The sequence below is a fragment of the Polistes dominula genome, unplaced genomic scaffold (assembly GCF_049000335.1).
Source record: "Polistes dominula isolate Pdom_NZ unplaced genomic scaffold, Pdom_raw_medaka contig_49, whole genome shotgun sequence".
NCBI classification, from domain to species: Eukaryota; Metazoa; Arthropoda; class Insecta; order Hymenoptera; family Vespidae; genus Polistes; species Polistes dominula.
In genome coordinates, this window is record NW_028300914.1 from 954,925 (window position 1) to 974,459 (window position 19,535).

Here is a 19,535-nt window from a genome sequence, read left to right on the forward strand (position 1 = left end):
AAACATTAAAATAAAGTAGATAATTGGAAATAAAAAAAAATGTATAAAAAATATTAGAAGAAAAATAAAAGATAGATGACAGAAGAGGAAGAAAAATAAAAGAATATTTGATAAGAAGTAAAAATAATTCAAACAGGATGGTATAATACCGCGTAAAATAGAATGCAATTTTAAAAAGTTGGTAGGAGTGATAGGGGGTCATTGTTCGGTTGGTTCGCGCGGGTTGTAAAGAAGCCGAAGTTGCACGAACTTAAAGAACGACGAGAAGTCGAAGATGATCGAGGGTTAGCGAATCACGGCGAGGCATTCCGAAAGAAACCGAGCAATGTGATTGGTCAAGAGAAGGAGTTAACGGGCGAAAGACGCGAAGAACGCGAGAGACGGATGTAGAGTGACAAGAGCTTACGCCTTCGTCCCTTCGGATATCGATGCTTTTACGCATTCTCAGAGCTTACGAATTACATGGAAATACGAAGGATTTAACGGCGTTTAAAATTGGACATTTCACCTTAACGATCGTAAATTCTCATGTCGAAGATTTCATAAAAAAGCGAAGCGGCTGACACATTGCTCCAGTGCGGTGGATTTCAGTGAGTGAAAGAAAAGAGATAGGTAGATAGGTACATAGATAGAGAAAGAGAAAGAGAGAGAGAGAAAGAAAGAGAGAAGGAGGGAGATTTAGTAGAAAGTAGAGGGGGTTTCGAAAAGCGAAAAGAATATACAAGGAACTGACGTGTTGCGGGCGCATCGAACGTGTGCGGTCAACACACCTTGCGACGACGATAGGTACACGTTATTACGGTACGTCGTGCGATATTTACCGTTCATTCAAGAATGTTTTAATTACATTCCGTCTGCTCGCGCTCTTGTAACTACGGTTTAACGTGTATGTCCCCGTTTGTCTGTGCGTCGTGTTCTAGTGTGTGTGCGCGCGCGTATCTGCCCTTTTTTCCAGTAACGAGACGATTACGGCAACGACGACGACGACGAGAACGAGAACGAGAACGACAACAACGTCGGTGACGACGGTAGTGACGACAACGGCGAATACAAATTCGTACCGTTCTCTCCTGTTGTAAATATATTCGAAAGGAAGAGTTTACATCGACCTCCTTGCATTACCACGTTTTATTTGTATACGCGTGCCGAGTGTATGGTTGATATTATTGGTTGTGTGTATGTTTGTATGTAGTGTATACTTTTAGTGTATTTGTGTGCGAGTTCTCATCGGCACTTACACGTTGCCGCTCGTGTTATCATCGTCGTGAACGAAGGCAACGAGGATGCTCAAGTTTATAAGAGGAAAGGGCCAACAACCCACCGCCGAACGGCAGAAACTTCAGAAAGATCTCTTTGCCTTTCGAAAAGTGAGTATTAGTGTAGTAGCGTTGTACTATAGGTTTATTATAGGTAGTCATCGAATTTACCTGTATTCATACAGATTTACATTTATTGAGTTGTCCAGAGAGTTTTTTTTGCCGATTTAAATATATACAGAAATTATATATGTTGTTTTGAAATATTAGTTATTTTTCAATTGATAAAAACTTACTGGACAATCATATACAAAAATGCAAAACATACAGGTTAACTAAACACACACTTCTTGCCGGCTTACACATACACACGTTGTGAATGCAAACGATTTTCCGAATATATTTCTTTTCGTTAATTCGAAATTCTCAATAGGATCAAAAATTTCCTTTTTCCATAATGAATTTCTAATGTCTATTTCGATAAAAAAAAATTTCCACTTTTCTAACGTTTATTCAAATATATGTGTGCATATATAAATGCTTATTTACATATTTCTTTAGATACACGAGATTTCTTAGTTTTGATAGGACAGTGTCAACAAAACTATGAATCTTTTTTTCAGTGATATTCGTTATCGCAAAAATGTATTAGCAAAAATGAAAGAAAAACAAATAAATAGGTTTACCAATGTTTTACAAATGTCTCACGAGACAGAGAGAGAGAGAGAGAGAGAGAGTAAACGTAAAATCAGATAATAAAAGTAGAAGTAAACTTTCTCGCAATTATTCTTTTCTTTACTTTACTTTACTTGACTTTTTTTGGAAGTAGTATTTTCCTTTTATAACTTTACAAAGAATAGGAAAGTCTCTTTACCATTTGAATCTTCAACGAGGAGGATCGCATTACGAGGAAACCACGAGTGATGTGTATTTTTATCATCATTTTTATTTTTTTTCATTTTATCTATATATATATGTATATATGTATCTATACATAGTATATATCGCTTCTTGGTCGAGAGGAAACAATTTTTCAAGGTAATAGACATCGGTATTTCGTTTTTATATATAAAATAACATATACATAAACATGCATGAGTGTTCTTAGTCAAAAATTAAAAAAAAAAACAAAACAAACAAACAAATTCAAAATGTATTTATATTCCGGAATTTATATTACATTTATTATACAAATAATGCAATAAATTGATTGCTAATTATTATTGACTTATACCACTTGTTTTTTTTATAATCACTCTAAAGTTCATGTATATTTATATATTATATATGTAGAAAAACAAAATATGATAGAAGAAATGTTGTTGAAAGGCCGAGAAAATCATCGAACCGTGAGGAACACGTTTTTTACTTTACCGAATCTTTCAAGATTGAAATACGATGCCCGCTGTCATATGTCTTACGTACTTACTTACGTTTGCTATAAAAAAGCACGTGTGCATATCTACATTTTATCAAGTAAACGTACTCTCTCTCTCTCTCTCTCTTTCTCTTTCTTTCTGTTTATCCCTTTCCTTTTCTACTGTATCTTATATTTCTCGATGCACCGGATTGTCAGAAAAAAATAACATACATTGTTATTATACATATATATAAGAAGAAGGGTCATTTTTCAAGGTTACCATAGTTTGGTGCACACTTTGCATTCTCAATGTTATTACAGTCCAGTATATGTATATCTTCAATAAGTAATGCATAAATCATTTCACATCAGTTGATTTCAAATTGTTATTAACATATAGCGGATTATAATATGGCGGATGTAGTAGATAGATTGGACAGGTACGAAATCTATTCATATGTTCGAGAAGCACCGTAATTTAACGGTAAACGAGTCACTAACGTTGATCGATGGCTAATTTCGAGCGTCAGAGACATCATAGTTATTTACACGTACATGTAAAAAAAAAAACGTGCCTTCGTTGTTAAAGCGATGTGTATCCTATTGTAGTCTTTGTCTTTACTTTCACTATCCTTTAAATTATCTAGCACAGTTCTCTTTCCAACAGTGTATCATTGATTAATGTGTATCACGTTATATATATATACATACTTTCTTTTTTTGCATGTACAATAAATATTCTTCCTATAAAACAATTAAAAGAACTTTGTTATATATTGTTAATATTACTAATATAATTATATTAATATAATTATTATTAATATATAAGCATAAATTAAAAAGTTTTAATATAAATAACATACTTATATATTATGCATACTTCAAGTATACTTTTAATACCAGTAATATAATTATCATATATTACAATCATAAATAAAATAATTATACATTATATATATATATTTGTATTAAATTTAGAAATAAAAATAAAATGAAGAAGAAATATGAAAAAAATTTGAAAAGAATAACACATTTTTAATATTATTGAGGGAAAAGCAATGAAAATCGAATGACATTTTTATCAGTTCCAAATCAATGAAAAATAAAAAAAAAACCCCATTACGTCATTTCATGCATACCAATGTTTGTCGATTTAAACTTTTATTGTTATACGAGTTGCTTTGTCGTTTGACCATAATGAACGTTATATATCGGTAAAGTTGTTTCAGGAGAGAAAGAGACGCGATTATGATACGCAACAACAACGGTTGATTGATTTGGATTAAAGTACTCGCGTACTTGACCAATTGGGACGTCGTGTCAAACGATCAAGGCTTCGTTTCATTGGTACATTTATTCGTATGTCAGTTCATTCGTTCCATCGTTCCTTCGTTCAGATTTTTTTTTTCATATTTTTTTTTTAAATTATTCTTCAATTTTTTCAACAAATATTTTATTACTTATTAGATTTATCGAAAAGTTCGAGTATCGATTAAAACAAATAAAAAGTATTCACAAAGCTAATATTTATTATTATATATATATATAAGTAATTTAACACTAGATATATCACCATTTTTAATATACCTATTTTTACCACACTAGTCAAAATGACTGGTATATATAAAAATGCTTTTTGAAGCTTCCAGTCTTTATTTACTCTTAAAATAATAACAAAAAATGTTTAACAATAATAATTTTAATAGTTAAATGGATTAATAGACATTTTGAAATTATTTACAGAACTCAAATGTTACATGAAGTAGAAATTTTCAATTAAAATGGCTGCTCTAGTATATCTAATGTATAATCGAAATGTTATATTTATAAATCGATACGAATTTTTGTCGGTCGAACAAATATTTGTTTTTTTTTTGTCGACAGTCTTTAAAAAAAAAAAAAAAGAGGAAAAATAAAAAGAAAGAAAATTACAAAATAAATAAATAAAAAAAAACGAGGGGGAACACAGATCGATCATCTTTCGAAATGTTAGATCACGATATCATCTTTCGTTGTTTCTCCTTCGACGTTTTTTTTTGCTTCGTTATCATTGCAAGTGTATGGAAAGGTTTTTTCTTTTTTTTTTTTTCTGTCTACAAAAGAGATCGAAGTACTTTTCAAAGAAACTCTGCACAATCATTTTCGATTAGCGAGAGTACGATGAGACTATGCAAACAATATCGAGAAGGGGAGGAGGTTAGGATAATCGCGTTTAGATCGTGAACAAGATAAAAGAACATTTTCCACGTATATCTTTTTCGTTAAGAGATATTGCAATTCTAGGAAACTTCTCGACTGGATATTTAATCAAACTTTTTATATCGTTCGTTAACTTTTATGTCGGGTAAGTAATGTATTTTTGTTGACAGATAATGTCTAATAAATGTCATTATTTCTTTGATTATGTATGTATGTATGTGTGTATCTCTAAATGAAATTATGAAAATGGTGTCCGATAAATTCTACGATTTATTCCGATTTTAATCATCAATTATTCCGATATTGTTATTCAATTCAAAATTAAATAGGAAACGTTTATATGTAGTTTTTTTTTTTTTTTGAAGTGAAAATTTCTTTAGAATCAAGGTGATTTGAAAATCGTGAAACGGAATGAACGTGAAACCGATGAAACAAAAATAATTAATTAGTTTCACTTCTACCGTGTATGTGTGATCTACACACATCTGTGTTTTTTCTATTAATATGATTCACATAACAATCAAATTGTCATATTACATAGAATTTTTACAGATAGATATAGAAAAAGATTTTTTTTTTTTTTTTTTTTTTTCTTTTTTTTTATCATAAAATCAAAAATTGTGCCGGTACTTGAGAGAACAAACATGATTCATAACGATATATCGTTTCTTATATTTAGTTGCATAACTTGCAATCACGATAAGAAGATCCCCTTTTCCGTTACCTTCGATATAAATATCTTCACAAGTTTTTTCTTCTTTTCTTTTCTTTTTTTTTTCAATAAGTTTTAATTAAATAATTATATAAAAGTAATAATACACTTTGTACAAGAGAGAGAGAGAGAGAGAGAGAGAGAGTATATCAAAAATCAACAACGTTCAATAATTGTAATGTGAGATAATATGCTTCGAGAAAATGTAAACTGAATCAACAGGTCGATATCCTTTCCGGATGTAATCGATATCGAAAGTCTAGAAGACGTGATCCTCTGGTAGGACAACGTTAAAGTCAGGATGATGATCTTCGTGGTTTATTCGCGAGGAAATAATATTTTTTTGTTTTTTTTGTTTAATAGTGGTTCAAACGTATCACAACATCAGATAATAAAAAATCACGTCGAGAGTACGTTGTACTACGTTGGCACGAAACCTTATCAAGTTTTAATTCTATCTTCCTTCCTTCCTTCCTGCCTGCCTTCCTTCCTCTTCTTTCCATCCTCTTTCTTCCTTCCTTTCTTTTATTTTCTTTCTCTGTCTAATTCTATTGCACGATGCACGTTCATGAAGAGAAAGAAAAATAGAAGGACAGCTAAATTACATGCTTATGATATGTGCACATGCAAGTTTACAAGTGTTTTAAGTACATATTACCATACACACACACGTAGAATGAGACTTTACGAATTAGGTCGTTCTATTCTTCTTATTTTCAAACAAAAAATATAGAAGAAATTTGTAATATTATTCTTCATAATAATAATTTGATGATACATTTTTAATTAGACACAAGAAGTATAAGAACAAATGTATATTAATTATATAATATTTATATGTAATAATATTATTATAACATAGAGTAAATGATATTGTTAATTTTGATTAATTTATAATAATTATTAATGGCGAAATAATAATAATAATAATAATTGATTTTTCTTTCAATATATTTTTACAGACAGTGCAACATGGCTTTCCAAACAAACCAACAGCTTTTGCATGGGATCCGAGTTTACGACTGATGATCATTGGAACGACATCCGGCGCCATCAAAGTGTATCCTTTTGTTTCATTTGCATTTCCTTTTGTTCCCCCCCCCCCCCCGGTCGTCTACATATTCCCTACCTTACTTTTCCTTTCTTTTATATTTATTTTATTTATTTTTGTTTTATTTTATTTTAATTCTTTTTTTTTTTTTTAACTCTAGTAAAAAGTAGACATTATCTTATTTACTAAGAATCATTAGAAAACACAATGATGATTCACATCAAGGACAGAATTTTTTTCAAGGAAAGGAAAGAGGGGGGTAACATGACATCAAATGTTATTGCACAAAAAGTTATTCAAATGTATACTTTGATATTTATACCTACACTTTTAAATATCTAAACTTTCTCACTCAGTCAAAATTTTAATCTTAAGCATTATATATATATATTTAATATAGTATTAATATATAATATAATATTATTAATATTTTTATATAAATCTTTAATATCTAAGCCCACCTCTTCCTGTAGAAACTGTACGGTTTCCGCTTTGAATGAATTTAATTTCTTAGAAGTCATTGAAACACTTTCAATAATTATATAATATTAATTATATATATATATATATAAAATCCTTGAATCGTAATTGAAAACAGATTTGGAAGACCCGGTGTTGAATTTTATGGTCAACATTCCAGTGAAAGTGGTGAAAATGCAGTTACAAAAATTGTCGCCATACCAAATGAGGTAAGAAAATTAATGAGGTTACATTTTATTGATTTATTTATTTATTTTCTTTTCTTTTTCTTTTTTGATTGAATATTTGCAATATATGCATAAAAGATTGACATATATATGATTATTCTGATATTTCATCGAAAACGTTTCAAAAGTCGTTGACAAAAGTTTGTACTAATATGTAACAAGATATCTTTGTATATAGGGCGTCAGTTTGTAAATTGCATAATATTCACAGGTAATATACCACCGTATATATATTCGTTTATGCACATTCACACGTGTGTTTCATTTCGTAACATAATACTTCTTCTTCTTCTTCTTCACAACGTATATTCGTAAGTTAATTGCAAAAAGCTTCTCTTTGTATGTAAACTTTATTTTTAGAACTCCGTTGTGTACGATAAGTCGGAATAAGAGAATGGCGGATAATGATAAATTATTAAAAAAAAAAGAAAGAGAAGAACAAAAATAAGGAAAAGTATAACTCCTTGATTGAGTTTTTTAAAAAAAAAAGGAACAACAATTATTTATAGACTTTCTTATGTTTTATCGTATCGTAGAAAGTTAAATGTTGTTGTTATTTTGTTCACAAAATACAACACAGTGAAAGTTTGACTTTTTTTTTCTTTTGTATAAATTCTTCAGAACGTGTTCTTCTATATTTTGTATATTTCTTCGTATTCTCTAATGTTTTTTCGTTGAAATATCTTAAAACACAAGATAACTGTAAGGATAGGCGTATTTATTTAGGTTTCATAGAACGACGAAGCCGTGTTAAATTTATTTCTTGTTTTTAAGATCGATCGAATCATGTTCTTACGGTGTTTGTACAGTAACAAGGCACGGAATACTTACACACCGTTATCTTGATAATTTTTTTTAAAAGAATCTTAAGTCTGATAAGATAATGTAACACTCTACGATTTTGATCTAATGATTTACTATAATTTATTGTGTTTTTTTTCTATATCTTTGTTTGATTCAATCGATTATTATTTCTTCTTATTTTTCTTTTCCTACTTTTATTTATTTTCTTTTTTTTCTACAAATATTATATAAAAATATATGTATATGTATATTTGACGAATTAGGGTCGCATTGTTTCTCTCTGCGATGATAATTCCTTACATTTATGGGAAATCAATGAAAATTCGGTTGTGGAGACAAAATCATTATCATTGGAAGGAAAATTGAAGAAAATTTCAGCAATGTGTTTGGAATCAAGCGGAGAACATCTACTTTTAGGAGTAGAAGGTGGTAACATTTATCTTCTGAATTTGAAAACGTTTGCAGTACCCGATAACATCATTTATCAAGATGTAGTAATGCAAAAGTGAGTTGCTTATAATTATTATCTATAAATGATGTAGAACCTTTAAAACATTTTAAACAATATTTTGTGTATATTTAAAACAGTGTACCCGACGATTATAAGAAAAATCCAGGAGCAGTTGAAGCTATAGCAGAACAACCAGGTCATCCAGACAACATTCTTATTGGATATAATCGAGGTTTGATGGTACTTTGGAATAAAGCTACTCCAGGAGCACAACAGGTAAAACTGCTCGATATTTTGTTGTTTTTTTTTTTTGATAAATCTTGTGTATATGAGAGAGTATGTATTTAGTGTATAATATATTATATTGGGAAGAATGCATTGGGTATATATGTCATTAGTGGTGGTTATTAGATGAGGTTGCTTAATTGGTTAATATTTATTGGGAAAATGCTTATAAAGAATGGTTTGCGAGCTACTATTGCTCGGTTCCTGACTGTTGTTTGTGTCTTTGGTGGTTCTGGCGAACGTGTACGTGCAGCTGATGGGTTTGTTTTCGCGTACGCAGACATTCGTATCCACGCAACAGCTGGAATCAGTGCATTTTATTTCTGAGAGTCGGTTTGTCTCATCTCACAACGATGGATCCTATACATTCTGGAGTCCAGGTAGCGATGCAGTACCAGATCCGACGACACCGTATGGCCCTTTTCCTTGTAAAGCTATCACGAAAATTCTTGTTTATCCAACTGCCGAGTAAGTTATTTATTTATACATCATATTATTATTATTAAGTTGAAAGTTAGTTATAATACGAGAGATTTAAATAAAAATATCATTTTTAACAGGCATGGAGAATTGGTGCTCTTTTCTGGTGGTATGCAACGTGCAAGTTATGGTGATCGTCACACCATCACTGTTATGACGAAAGACAAACACGTCGTATTTGATTTTACTTCGAAAGTTATTGACTTCTTCACCGTATTTGCCAGAGACGAAGATGGCAAAGATATACCAGACAATCCTGAAGCTTTGATCGTATTAGCCGAAGAAGAAATTGTAGCTATTGATTTAACAAATCCACAATGGAAAATGATGGCTTTACCTTATTTGGTATCTTTACATGCTAGCGCGGTAAATATTTTGTCTATAAATAATATTGCAGGCAGGAAAATGAAAAATGTTGTAACGTATATATTTTTAACAATCTTTTATATATAAATACAATATGACAGGTAACTTGTTCTCAACATGTTCCAAATGTCCCTGAAGAACTTTGGGATTCAATAGTGTCTGCTGGTAAAGCACAGACAGAACACTTATACTCGGATAAAGAATGGCCTATAGACGGGGGAACCATTTTATGTAACAAACCGGAAAATCCTGATAAAATTGAAAACAGAGAATTGTTACTAACCGGTCACGAAGATGGTACAGTGAGATTTTGGAATGCATCGGATGTCTCGTTAACACCTTTATATAAATATAATTCATCGATTCTTTTTACCGGAGAGCACTTAGACGTGCTTGAACAGCCACCAGAAGATGACGAAGATGAATGGCCACCATTTCGTAAAGTGGGCACGTTTGATCCATATTCTGATGACCCACGTCTAGCAGTTAAAAAAGTTCTTTTATGTCCGTTATCTTCAACATTAGTAATAGCAGGAACAGCTGGCCATGTAGTTACTGCTGTAATATCTTCTGAACCAGTTAATAAAGAAATCAAAGCAGTTACTATGAATATTGTTAATGATCGCGATGGATTTGTATGGAAAGGTTACGATCATTTACCCGTAAGGACTGCCAGTATATCCTTTGCAATTGGTTTTCAACCTCAAAGCATTCTACAGTTATATCCACCAGCTGCTGTTACTGCATTAGCAATGCACAGTGAATGGGGTTTACTTGCTACGGGTACAGCTCATGGTTTAGCAGTTTTTGACTACACAAGGGTAAAGCCTGTTACTGTTAAATGCACACTTAATCCAAATGGTATTTATTTTATTTGTTATTCAATTGATTTTGTTAATTAAATCAGAAACAATAGTATTGATTAATTCAAATTTTTCATAGATCTTTCTGGTGCAGGAGACACACCAATTTCTAGGCGAAAATCATTTAAGAAATCTTTAAGGGAATCTTTCAGAAGGTTAAGAAAAGGAAGATCACAAAGACGGACAACTACTAGTAGTCCAACAAGAAGTGCCGTCATAGAGAAAAAGAAAGAAATGTTTGTTTTATCTTCTTTTTTTTTTCTTATTTAACCTATTAATTATATTGTTCTCTTCTTCTACAATAAATTATTATTAAATTTAATTTTCATTTTTCTTCGAGAAGCTCTAGCGTAGCATCTTCACCAAGTGCTGATTTATCACCCATGGAATTAAAACCGGTAGAAAGGCAAGTCGAAGCTAGACCAGTAGATGATGCGTTAGGGTCTATGGTACGATGCTTATATTTTGCAAGAAGTTATATCATAAGCAGTAAGTTCAATATTTATCAAACTTAAGCAAAACAAAATAATTGATTGTTATATATATACGTTTATATATTTAATTGATTTTAGTGCAAAACACAACTCCAACGCTTTGGGCAGGTACTAACAACGGGACAGTATATGTTTTTACTTTAGCAATACCTGCTGGTGTTAGGAGAACAGAAGAAGACGTAAATTGTACACTTGGAAAAGAAATTCAGTTGAAGCATCGTGCACCAGTCATTGCTATAACTATATTAGATGGTTCGAATATACCTTTACCAGAACCTTTTGAAGCAGAGAAAGGTGTTTCACCTGGACCAGATATGGCATCACCACATAGAGTATTAATTGCAAGCGAAGAACAATTTAAAATTTTCAATCTACCGTCATTAAAACCTAATTGCAAATATAAACTTACTGCTCATGAAGGATCCAGGGTACGTAAAACAGGCTTTGCTAAGTTTACATGTCCAATCGATTCTACGGCAGAGCATATGGAAACATGCTTACTTTGTTTGACGAATCTTGGAGATTGTTTAATACTCAGTATCCCAGAATTAAGAAGACAACTTAATGCAGCTGCTATTAAACGAGAAGACATTAAGTAAGTTCGAATATTTTCTTTCATTTCAATGATAATTTATTATTTTTGTTTAATTCGTGTGTAAGTTTTTTTTTCAAGTTTAAACTAAAATAATTGATTCTTTTGTTTTTTCTAGTGGTATCTCATCCCTAACATTCACAAAGTCTGGAGAAGCATTATATCTTCATTCGAGTTCCGAACTTCAACGCATCTCATTATCAGCGACAAAAGTAACAAAAGCCCATTGTACACTTAATTTACCACCTAGTGCTAGAGTATCTGCAGAAACTAGTGCAGAAGAACAAGCTGTTAACGAAGATGCAGCTGAGAATGGTGTTGTAGGTTCCAGTTAGTATAGAACAGTTTTTTTTCATCATACATAAATTACAAATATGTGAGCAATTTACATATTACATGTACTTTGTGCAAAATTATATATGTATGTATATATATATAAACATATACGTATACGTATATATTTCAAGTAAATCGCGTAGTAATTATAATTGAAAAAAAAAAAAAAAGAATTAAGGATTTTCTATATATAGAAAACAGCATTTTTTAATGTGCCAAATAATTTTTACTTGATGTGATCTTTATATGAAACAAAAAAATAGGACTTTTATAATATATATATATACATATCGTAGAGAACATTTGGAAATTGTAAGCAGTATTTTTAAGTATTTAGGAATAATGCATATTAGGAACAGAAATAAGAAGGAGAACTTGGGTAGTTTTATGAATAGAGTTATCCAATAAATAAATGATTCAGGTTTGATTTTTGTAAAACCCAAGTAATCTTTTTTTCTTTTTTTACGTCCTACTAAAATATATACATATATACATGTGTGTATGTATGTATGTATGTATGTATGTATGTATTTAGGAGTTAGTTGCTATTGGTAAATCCAATAAATTAGCAATCCCAGTAAGTACTGCTATAAAGTATTGCTCATTTAATGGAAATATTAATCTGCGCAGTAGATTATCAGCTTCGATTGTTGAACACGTATCTTTTAGGTGGTGAAGAATCTCCAAAGGAACCTTCCCTGCAGCCTTCCGCAAGTATCACTGAGGTGAATGGGGAAGATGAACGACAGGATTTAAGTTCAGTTGGAGATATCACCATTGACAGTGTTAAGGATCATTTACTGTGAGTCGAATATTCATTATTTATCAACATGGATTATAGAAAAAACGTCAAATGTGCTTGTATCGCTTTTATTGCTTAGAATCTCCTATGAAGTATATATATATATATATATGTATATATATTGCATGAGTATATTATTTGATCCTGCAATATCTTGTAGTTATGCTAAGCTAATTAATGAATATTTGACGTGTACTGACCATTCTTTTGGCAGTAACAATTCAATTTTCAGAAATGCACCATCATCGGAAGAACTCAATAATCGTTTGGCAGGCCTTAAAATGGAAGTGACATCATGAACTTCTATAATAATCACATCGGTTTTAATTGTATAAAAAAGAAAACAGAGAGAGAAAAAAAACAAAAGGTTTAGTAGATTTTTTAAATTACAATTTAATATGCAGCATTAATGTTAATTACGAGTGACCATAATAATACTATTGAAGAGAGAACATATGTAAAAAAAAAAAAAAAAAAAAAAAAAAAAAAACTGCTTAAGTTATACAACTGCCAAGAACATGAAGATCTTAATATTTATAAAACACCTTTGAATTTTTATGAATATTATGCACATCATTTTATCTTTTATCTTTTACATGGTCTTGACAAATTTACTTAGCAGTTTGGTGAAACTATAGGCCTAGATAATATTACATTTTTAATCGAATTCAATCACATTTATTCACTGCTAATTTCATCTTTTAAAAAGGAAAGAGACACTTAAGCTTTTTCTTTTTTTTTCTTTTTAAATACTATTTTATATTAGATAAAATCTTGCGAATGATGAAACTGTGCAGATTCATTAGATATTATAAACGTATCTAAAAAATAAGTCAGTCATTTTTTTGATTACTATATAATACGTATTATACATAGATGATACAATTTTAATGAAATAATTGTTTTTTTTTTTTTTTTTTGATGATCGTATTTTTATTTTTTTTTTTTGACTTAATTCGATATAATCATAGTTTAATACTTATTGCTGTACAGACAATAGCGGCACTTGGTAAATTGTGAGTATGGCAGCCATATTATAACACGAAATATAAGTTTATATAAATAATTAAACTATAAGAAACAGTATTGAAAGAGAGAAAGAGAGAGAGAGAGAGAGAAAAAAGCAAGTAATATTCAAAATATAAGAAAGAAGACAACAAAAATATATATATATATACAATAATACACAATGGATCTTAAAATACAATCACTGTTTCTTGAAGTTCCCCCAGTATTTGTATTTCACATGATACAGAACGAGACTTAAATTGACTGCAATATTTGAAATGTTCCGGAACAATCAGAATGTTTCATAAATTAATAAATAATTCACATACACATTTATATATATATATGATTTTGACGTGTTCTGAACATAACGACAAATATAGATACTTAAGTATAATTACGGACGTTTTTTCACGAACAAGCTTTAGAGATTATAATAAAAACAAAGAAAAATATATATATAAAAAAATATAAAATAAAATAAAATAATAAAAAAAAAAAGTAAAATAAAATAAAATTAATAAGATAAAAATAATATTATAAAACGACACATACATACATACATACATACATACATACATACATACCAATTGCCATGACGCAAGCAATGAAGCGTGTTGAAAATATATTTTTTATCAAATGTTACTTACTCTTACAATCACAAAGTCTTCTTTCTATTTTATCGTGAAAGTTACTGTTAAAATCGTCCCCTTTTTTTGTGTGTGTGTGTAAACGTGTTAGTAGAGAAGTCTCCTTTCCAAACTATTTGATTAAATAAAATCAATTTTAGAATTATTTTTGGAGAAAGAATAATAATAATAATACTAATAATAATAATAATAATAATAATAATTCATTTTTACATATCATCAATTTTATGAAGTAACTTTGAAATCGTATAAATTTTTTTTACAAGGATATCAAAATTTTATTTGATCTCATTTAAATCGATAGGAATTTTTTTGTAAGAAAAATTATTCTCTATTGTTTTACAATGGTGTATGCGCTTTTTGTTTTTGTTTGGAAAAGACACTTGAAAGAGATTTGAGAAAAAAATTGCAGGAACGCTTTGAATAGATTATTATTACTGAAAAAGAATAATTATATATATATATATATATATATATATATATATATATAATCTTTTTATCTTTGCATTTAATAATTGTCATTAGGAAAACCAGTGATCATTTTTATTTAACTGGGCGTATTTTATATTATATTATATTTGCGATTTATTGATAACAACGCTCTTCGTTTAACAAGATAATAATAATAGAACTTTATATATTATTTTATATACAAGTATATATTATAATGTTTCATTACATGTATACTTTTGCTTTTAATGCTTTTTTTTTTTTTTTTTTTTAATATATATATATATATATTTTTTTTTAATACATTATATCTTTTAATATATAATAAGTCATTGTATAAGACGATTTATTTTTATTTGCCACTTTTATTAGATTACAAATATTTGAAGAATTGTTTAGAATTAATTTAAGATAAATGGAAATAAAACAAATTAGAAATAACATTTGTACTGCGAGCGTATTACATTTTATGCATTTTGCATAAAACGTTTAAGGACTCGAGGAATGGCAGCAACATTATGTTAATCTACGTGATTTTGGCCCCAAAACGTTTGACTAACGAAATATACAAATTTACATGCCTGATCTAATTATATATACCAATGTATTAACTTAAAAACATACGTCCATAGACAAATGTACAGTTTATTACGTGTAACATTAATTGCACAGGGCCTTTGTAGATAAATTTTGTAGTTACATTATTACCATACACATACATATACATACACATACACACAGACACATATATACTAATTAAAAAAGTTTTAAATTTTCATATAAAGCTCACTTATTAAAATCCACATACACGCATATATACAAACGTGATACTAAACTCCTCCAATTTAGCTATTATACATAAAGTATCACATACAATTTATCTTCTAGCTTATTGTATAGTATGACGATTTATTTTAATAAAGCAGATAAAAACAATACTAATGAATCCGCACTTTAAAATAAATTATTCGAATCAATTTTCTATTTTTTTGTTATAATATAATTGTTGCATATTAATTAAAAAAAAATGAAAGAGATACAACAACACTGCCCTTCAAATTCCTATTTATCAATAATAGCTCTTTGTAATATTTTATTATTATATATTAAATACTTATTATTAAAATATATGAATATAACGAAGTTTTCTTTATACAAAATGTCAAATTTTGTACTTAAATATTAATTAAAATAAACATATGTATTCAAAAGTATATAAATGAAATTGAAACTTGGCGGGTTTTAAAAGAACCAATTAAGGTGTTCGAACGGAGTTTATTGTTCCGATATGAGTCGGTAGGTGGCAGCATATAACAGAGGCGTGTCGATCCACCCTTTGGCGCTTGCGTCTACTGTAGGTAATTGTCGGACAATAACGTTGCTGTCCTGCGCTGTATCTAACGAAGCGAAAAACGCGCCGCTATACGGTCGATCGGGTGAAAAGCGGTGTCGTCGTGTTTGACGGAAGAACGGTACATAGGAATAGTCATGAAAGAGGAGTCGCGTTGTAATTCGCCTGAATCATCGATCGAAAATAATTTCAGAGTAGAGTGAAAAAAAAATAAAACAAAAATAGAAAGAACGGGGCCAAGAAAGAAAGAAACGCAGAAGGGGCCCCTATAAAAAAAACAGTGCTATACAGTAAGAGAGAGCGAGAGGGGGGAGAGTGAGCTAACAAACGACGAACGAGATAAAGAGAAAGAAAGAAAGGAAGAAAGAGAAAGAGATAAAGATAGAAATAGAGATAGAGTTAGGGAGAGTGGGACGAAGTGTTGGTTATAATAGTCGCATAACACGCGATCCTGGTGGGCACGTCTCGACGGCGCCATAAACCGTGTGCGCCATTCGTTCGGCAAAGCAGGTCGTTTCCGCGGAAGGGCAGATGCCCTTACGCGGTACATCGTATCGTTGGTGGTTTCGTTCTTGCACGTCCGGATCGCCTAATTTCGCAAGATCCGGCACGGTTAAATCGTCCTTCGCGTTTAAACGTTCCTCGCGTTTCCCATATTTCACGACGAACTGTCGACCGCCCCCCCGTGGGGGGCAATTTTTCTCTCTCCATCGTCGACGCCGTCGTTCTTCTCCCCTTCGTTCAATTTTCCCAAGAATTGTCAAACCAACTACGACAACAAACATAAGTGCAGCAGAAGTAGCAATAATAGATACGGATTTAATCATTACGGCATCGTCGACAAGAAACCTAGCAAAAATAATAAATAGAAGAAAAAGAACAACAATCAAAAGAAGAAGAACGACGACGACGACGACGACGAAGACGTCGACGTCGTTGAAAACACCAATAACGACGTCGAAGACGAAAACGACGACGACGGCGGCGGCGGCAACGGCAAGAACCAAAGCAAGAATAACAAAAAGAAGAATCGAAATAACAAGAAGAACAGGAAATAGAATTAATAATAGTTTCTCTTTATTCTTATACGGAATAAATAGAACGGCTGGCATCATTGGTAGAAATACGACATCAAGTTCGAGAACAAGGAAGTGGAGGAGGACGAAGACGAGAACAAGGAGGAGAACGACGATAGGAGCGACAGCAACGCCACCAGTACGGTCGCCATCAGCATCGTGAAGCAGTTGGCTGTTCTACTACTCGAAGAGAAAGAACGAGAGGAAATGTTCGTAGGTCCGTGAGCGGCGGTACGATCAAATATGGAGGCTCGGCCGGCCCTCTAAACGCGTTTGTGGACCTTTCCTCTCTGTGTCTGCATAACCATCCGTCGTGCGCGCACGTGTACCGTCGCGGTCAACTATCGAGTCTGTTGCTGTTGCTGTTGCTTACTGCTATTGCTGCTGCTGCTGCTGCTGCTGTTGCTGTTATTACTACCAACACTATCACTATACTACTCTACTTATTTCTTCATCGTACTGTTCAACTTCCTTTCCTTACTTTATTATTATCATCATCATCATCATCATTATCATCTTTTCACTCTAAGACGTCTCTACGTCTTCTATCTCTTCGTAGTTTCATTTTTGTTGAGCCTCGTCAAGCTGGAGAATGGAGCTCCGCGTTGGAAATAAGTACCGGTTAGGACGGAAAATCGGGAGCGGCTCCTTCGGGGATATTTATCTGGGTAAGTTACAGAGAAGTTGTTTTCCCTTGCTTTTCTTTCAAACGTGTATCATCGCTGCTCGCTCTCTCCCCGCTCCTTTCTCTTCGCACTCTGAATCCACTCCCCCTTCTTCCTCCTCCACCTTCTCCCCCTTCTCCTCGTACCACCCGCTCTCCTTCTTGCTATCTCTAACTCACTCTTTCTTTCTTTCTTTCTTTCTCTTTCCTTCCCTCTCCTCTCCTCTCCTCTCCTTTCTACTCCCTCAGCCTCTCGCTTGCCTTCTTTTACCCCACCTCCTCCTCCTCCTCCTCCTCCTTCTCCCTTTCTCCTTCTTTTCCTCGTTCTCTTCTTCCTCTGTCGCCGCCCTCGGCAGTGCACCCACCTTCCTCCATCAACACCCTTTCCCCTCGACCTCTGTCGCCTTTAGCAGACGTTCCACCCTCTCTACGCACGTTTTTCCTACGAATATGCGTTCGTGACTGCGCGCGCGCGCGCGCACTTATAACACAACATGTACATGTACATATACATAGAAACATGCTAGACCTCCCGTATGAACATGCTTTTGCCTTTTTCATTCTTAGGTACCAACATTTCAACTGGCGAAGAAGTCGCCATCAAACTGGAATGCATCAAAACACGGCATCCCCAACTTCATATAGAATCTAAATTCTATAAAATGATGCAAGGAGGAGGTGAGTCAGAGTTTTTTTTTTCTTTTTTTTCTTTTTTTTTTTTTTCCCTAGTCGTTTCTATTACATATTATGGTGAAATGATTTTATGAAGATGTGTACGATGTTAGAGCTGTCAGGACTTTGCGTTGGACAGCTGGTCGTTCTGGCCAGTGAACCTACTCTCCCCTCTACTCAGTATACTCTTTTCCTTTCCTTTCCTTTCCTTTCCCTTCCTTTCCTTTCCTTTCCTTTACTCATTCCATTTTCTTTGTGTGTATGTGTGTCTGTGTCAACTTTATAAAACCTACATTGCTTCGATAATAATGTTACTTGTATTATTCTTTAACATCGTATAAATGTATATTCTTAATATTTATTGGATTTTAATGAGTTTTTCATGCGTTATATATCTAATAGTTATCTCTTAAAACGTTTAACGATAATCGTATAATAATAATATAATGTTCTTTCATAATCTTGTAACAGATTAGAAATGCTACTTTTCAAATCTTTTCTAATAGGTTTTATACTATCATTAAATATATTTTTACTTTGTTAAATGTGCAATGTTTATAGACATGACATTATGATATTTCTAGTTGGTATACCTACGATAAAATGGTGTGGCTCAGAAGGTGACTATAATGTAATGGTTATGGAATTACTTGGACCATCGTTGGAGGATTTATTTAATTTTTGTTCCCGACGATTTACTTTGAAGACTGTGTTACTTCTTGCTGATCAATTGGTAAGTTATCAGTTTTTTTAATGACAAATGTTCTTCAATATCATTTTAATTCAAATATCTTTGATTACAAATCAATGAACTTATTATTATTACTAATTGTAACAATGATTTCTCTCAATATTTCTAAATTATACTTTATACATATTATTTATTCTTCTAATTAATTAATTAAT

The 19,535-nt window shown here is 31.6% G+C and overlaps 2 protein-coding genes across 8 annotated transcripts in view; both read left to right on the top strand.

Annotated features, from left to right (window-relative positions):
- Positions 1–68: 68 nt before the first annotated feature.
- Positions 69–15,802, top strand: l(2)gl (LLGL domain-containing protein l(2)gl). Of its 4 annotated transcripts, none has more exons than XM_089179888.1 (14): positions 69–1,367; positions 6,490–6,587; positions 7,177–7,267; positions 8,353–8,594; positions 8,678–8,816; positions 9,079–9,293; positions 9,386–9,671; positions 9,773–10,532; positions 10,614–10,770; positions 10,878–11,023; positions 11,107–11,623; positions 11,739–11,950; positions 12,626–12,758; positions 12,973–15,802. In XM_089179888.1, the coding sequence occupies exons 1-14, from the start codon at positions 1,284–1,286 to the stop codon at positions 13,055–13,057; spliced, it is 3,165 nt and encodes a 1,054-aa protein (XP_089036014.1). In that variant the 5' UTR covers positions 69–1,283; the 3' UTR covers positions 13,058–15,802. The 4 variants fall into 4 exon arrangements, with proteins under 4 accessions (XP_089036014.1, XP_089036015.1, XP_015182083.1 ...); XM_089179889.1 differs by having other exon boundaries at positions 9,106–9,293; XM_015326597.2 differs by having other exon boundaries at positions 72–1,367; positions 12,991–15,802.
- Positions 15,803–16,228: 426 nt separating this feature from the next.
- The window catches only part of LOC107069352 (casein kinase I), a 29,865-nt gene continuing 26,558 nt past the window's right edge, over positions 16,229–19,535 (top strand). For 2 of the 4 annotated variants that reach the window (XM_015326603.2, XM_015326600.2), the window contains exons 1-3: positions 16,229–17,961; positions 18,525–18,635; positions 19,214–19,362. In XM_015326603.2, coding sequence (XP_015182089.1) covers positions 17,886–17,961; positions 18,525–18,635; positions 19,214–19,362 — 336 coding nt within the window. In that variant the 5' untranslated portion in view covers positions 16,229–17,885. The remainder of the gene's footprint in view (positions 17,962–18,524; positions 18,636–19,213; positions 19,363–19,535) is intronic. The other 2 variants (XM_015326601.2, XM_015326602.2) reach the window with 1 other exon arrangement.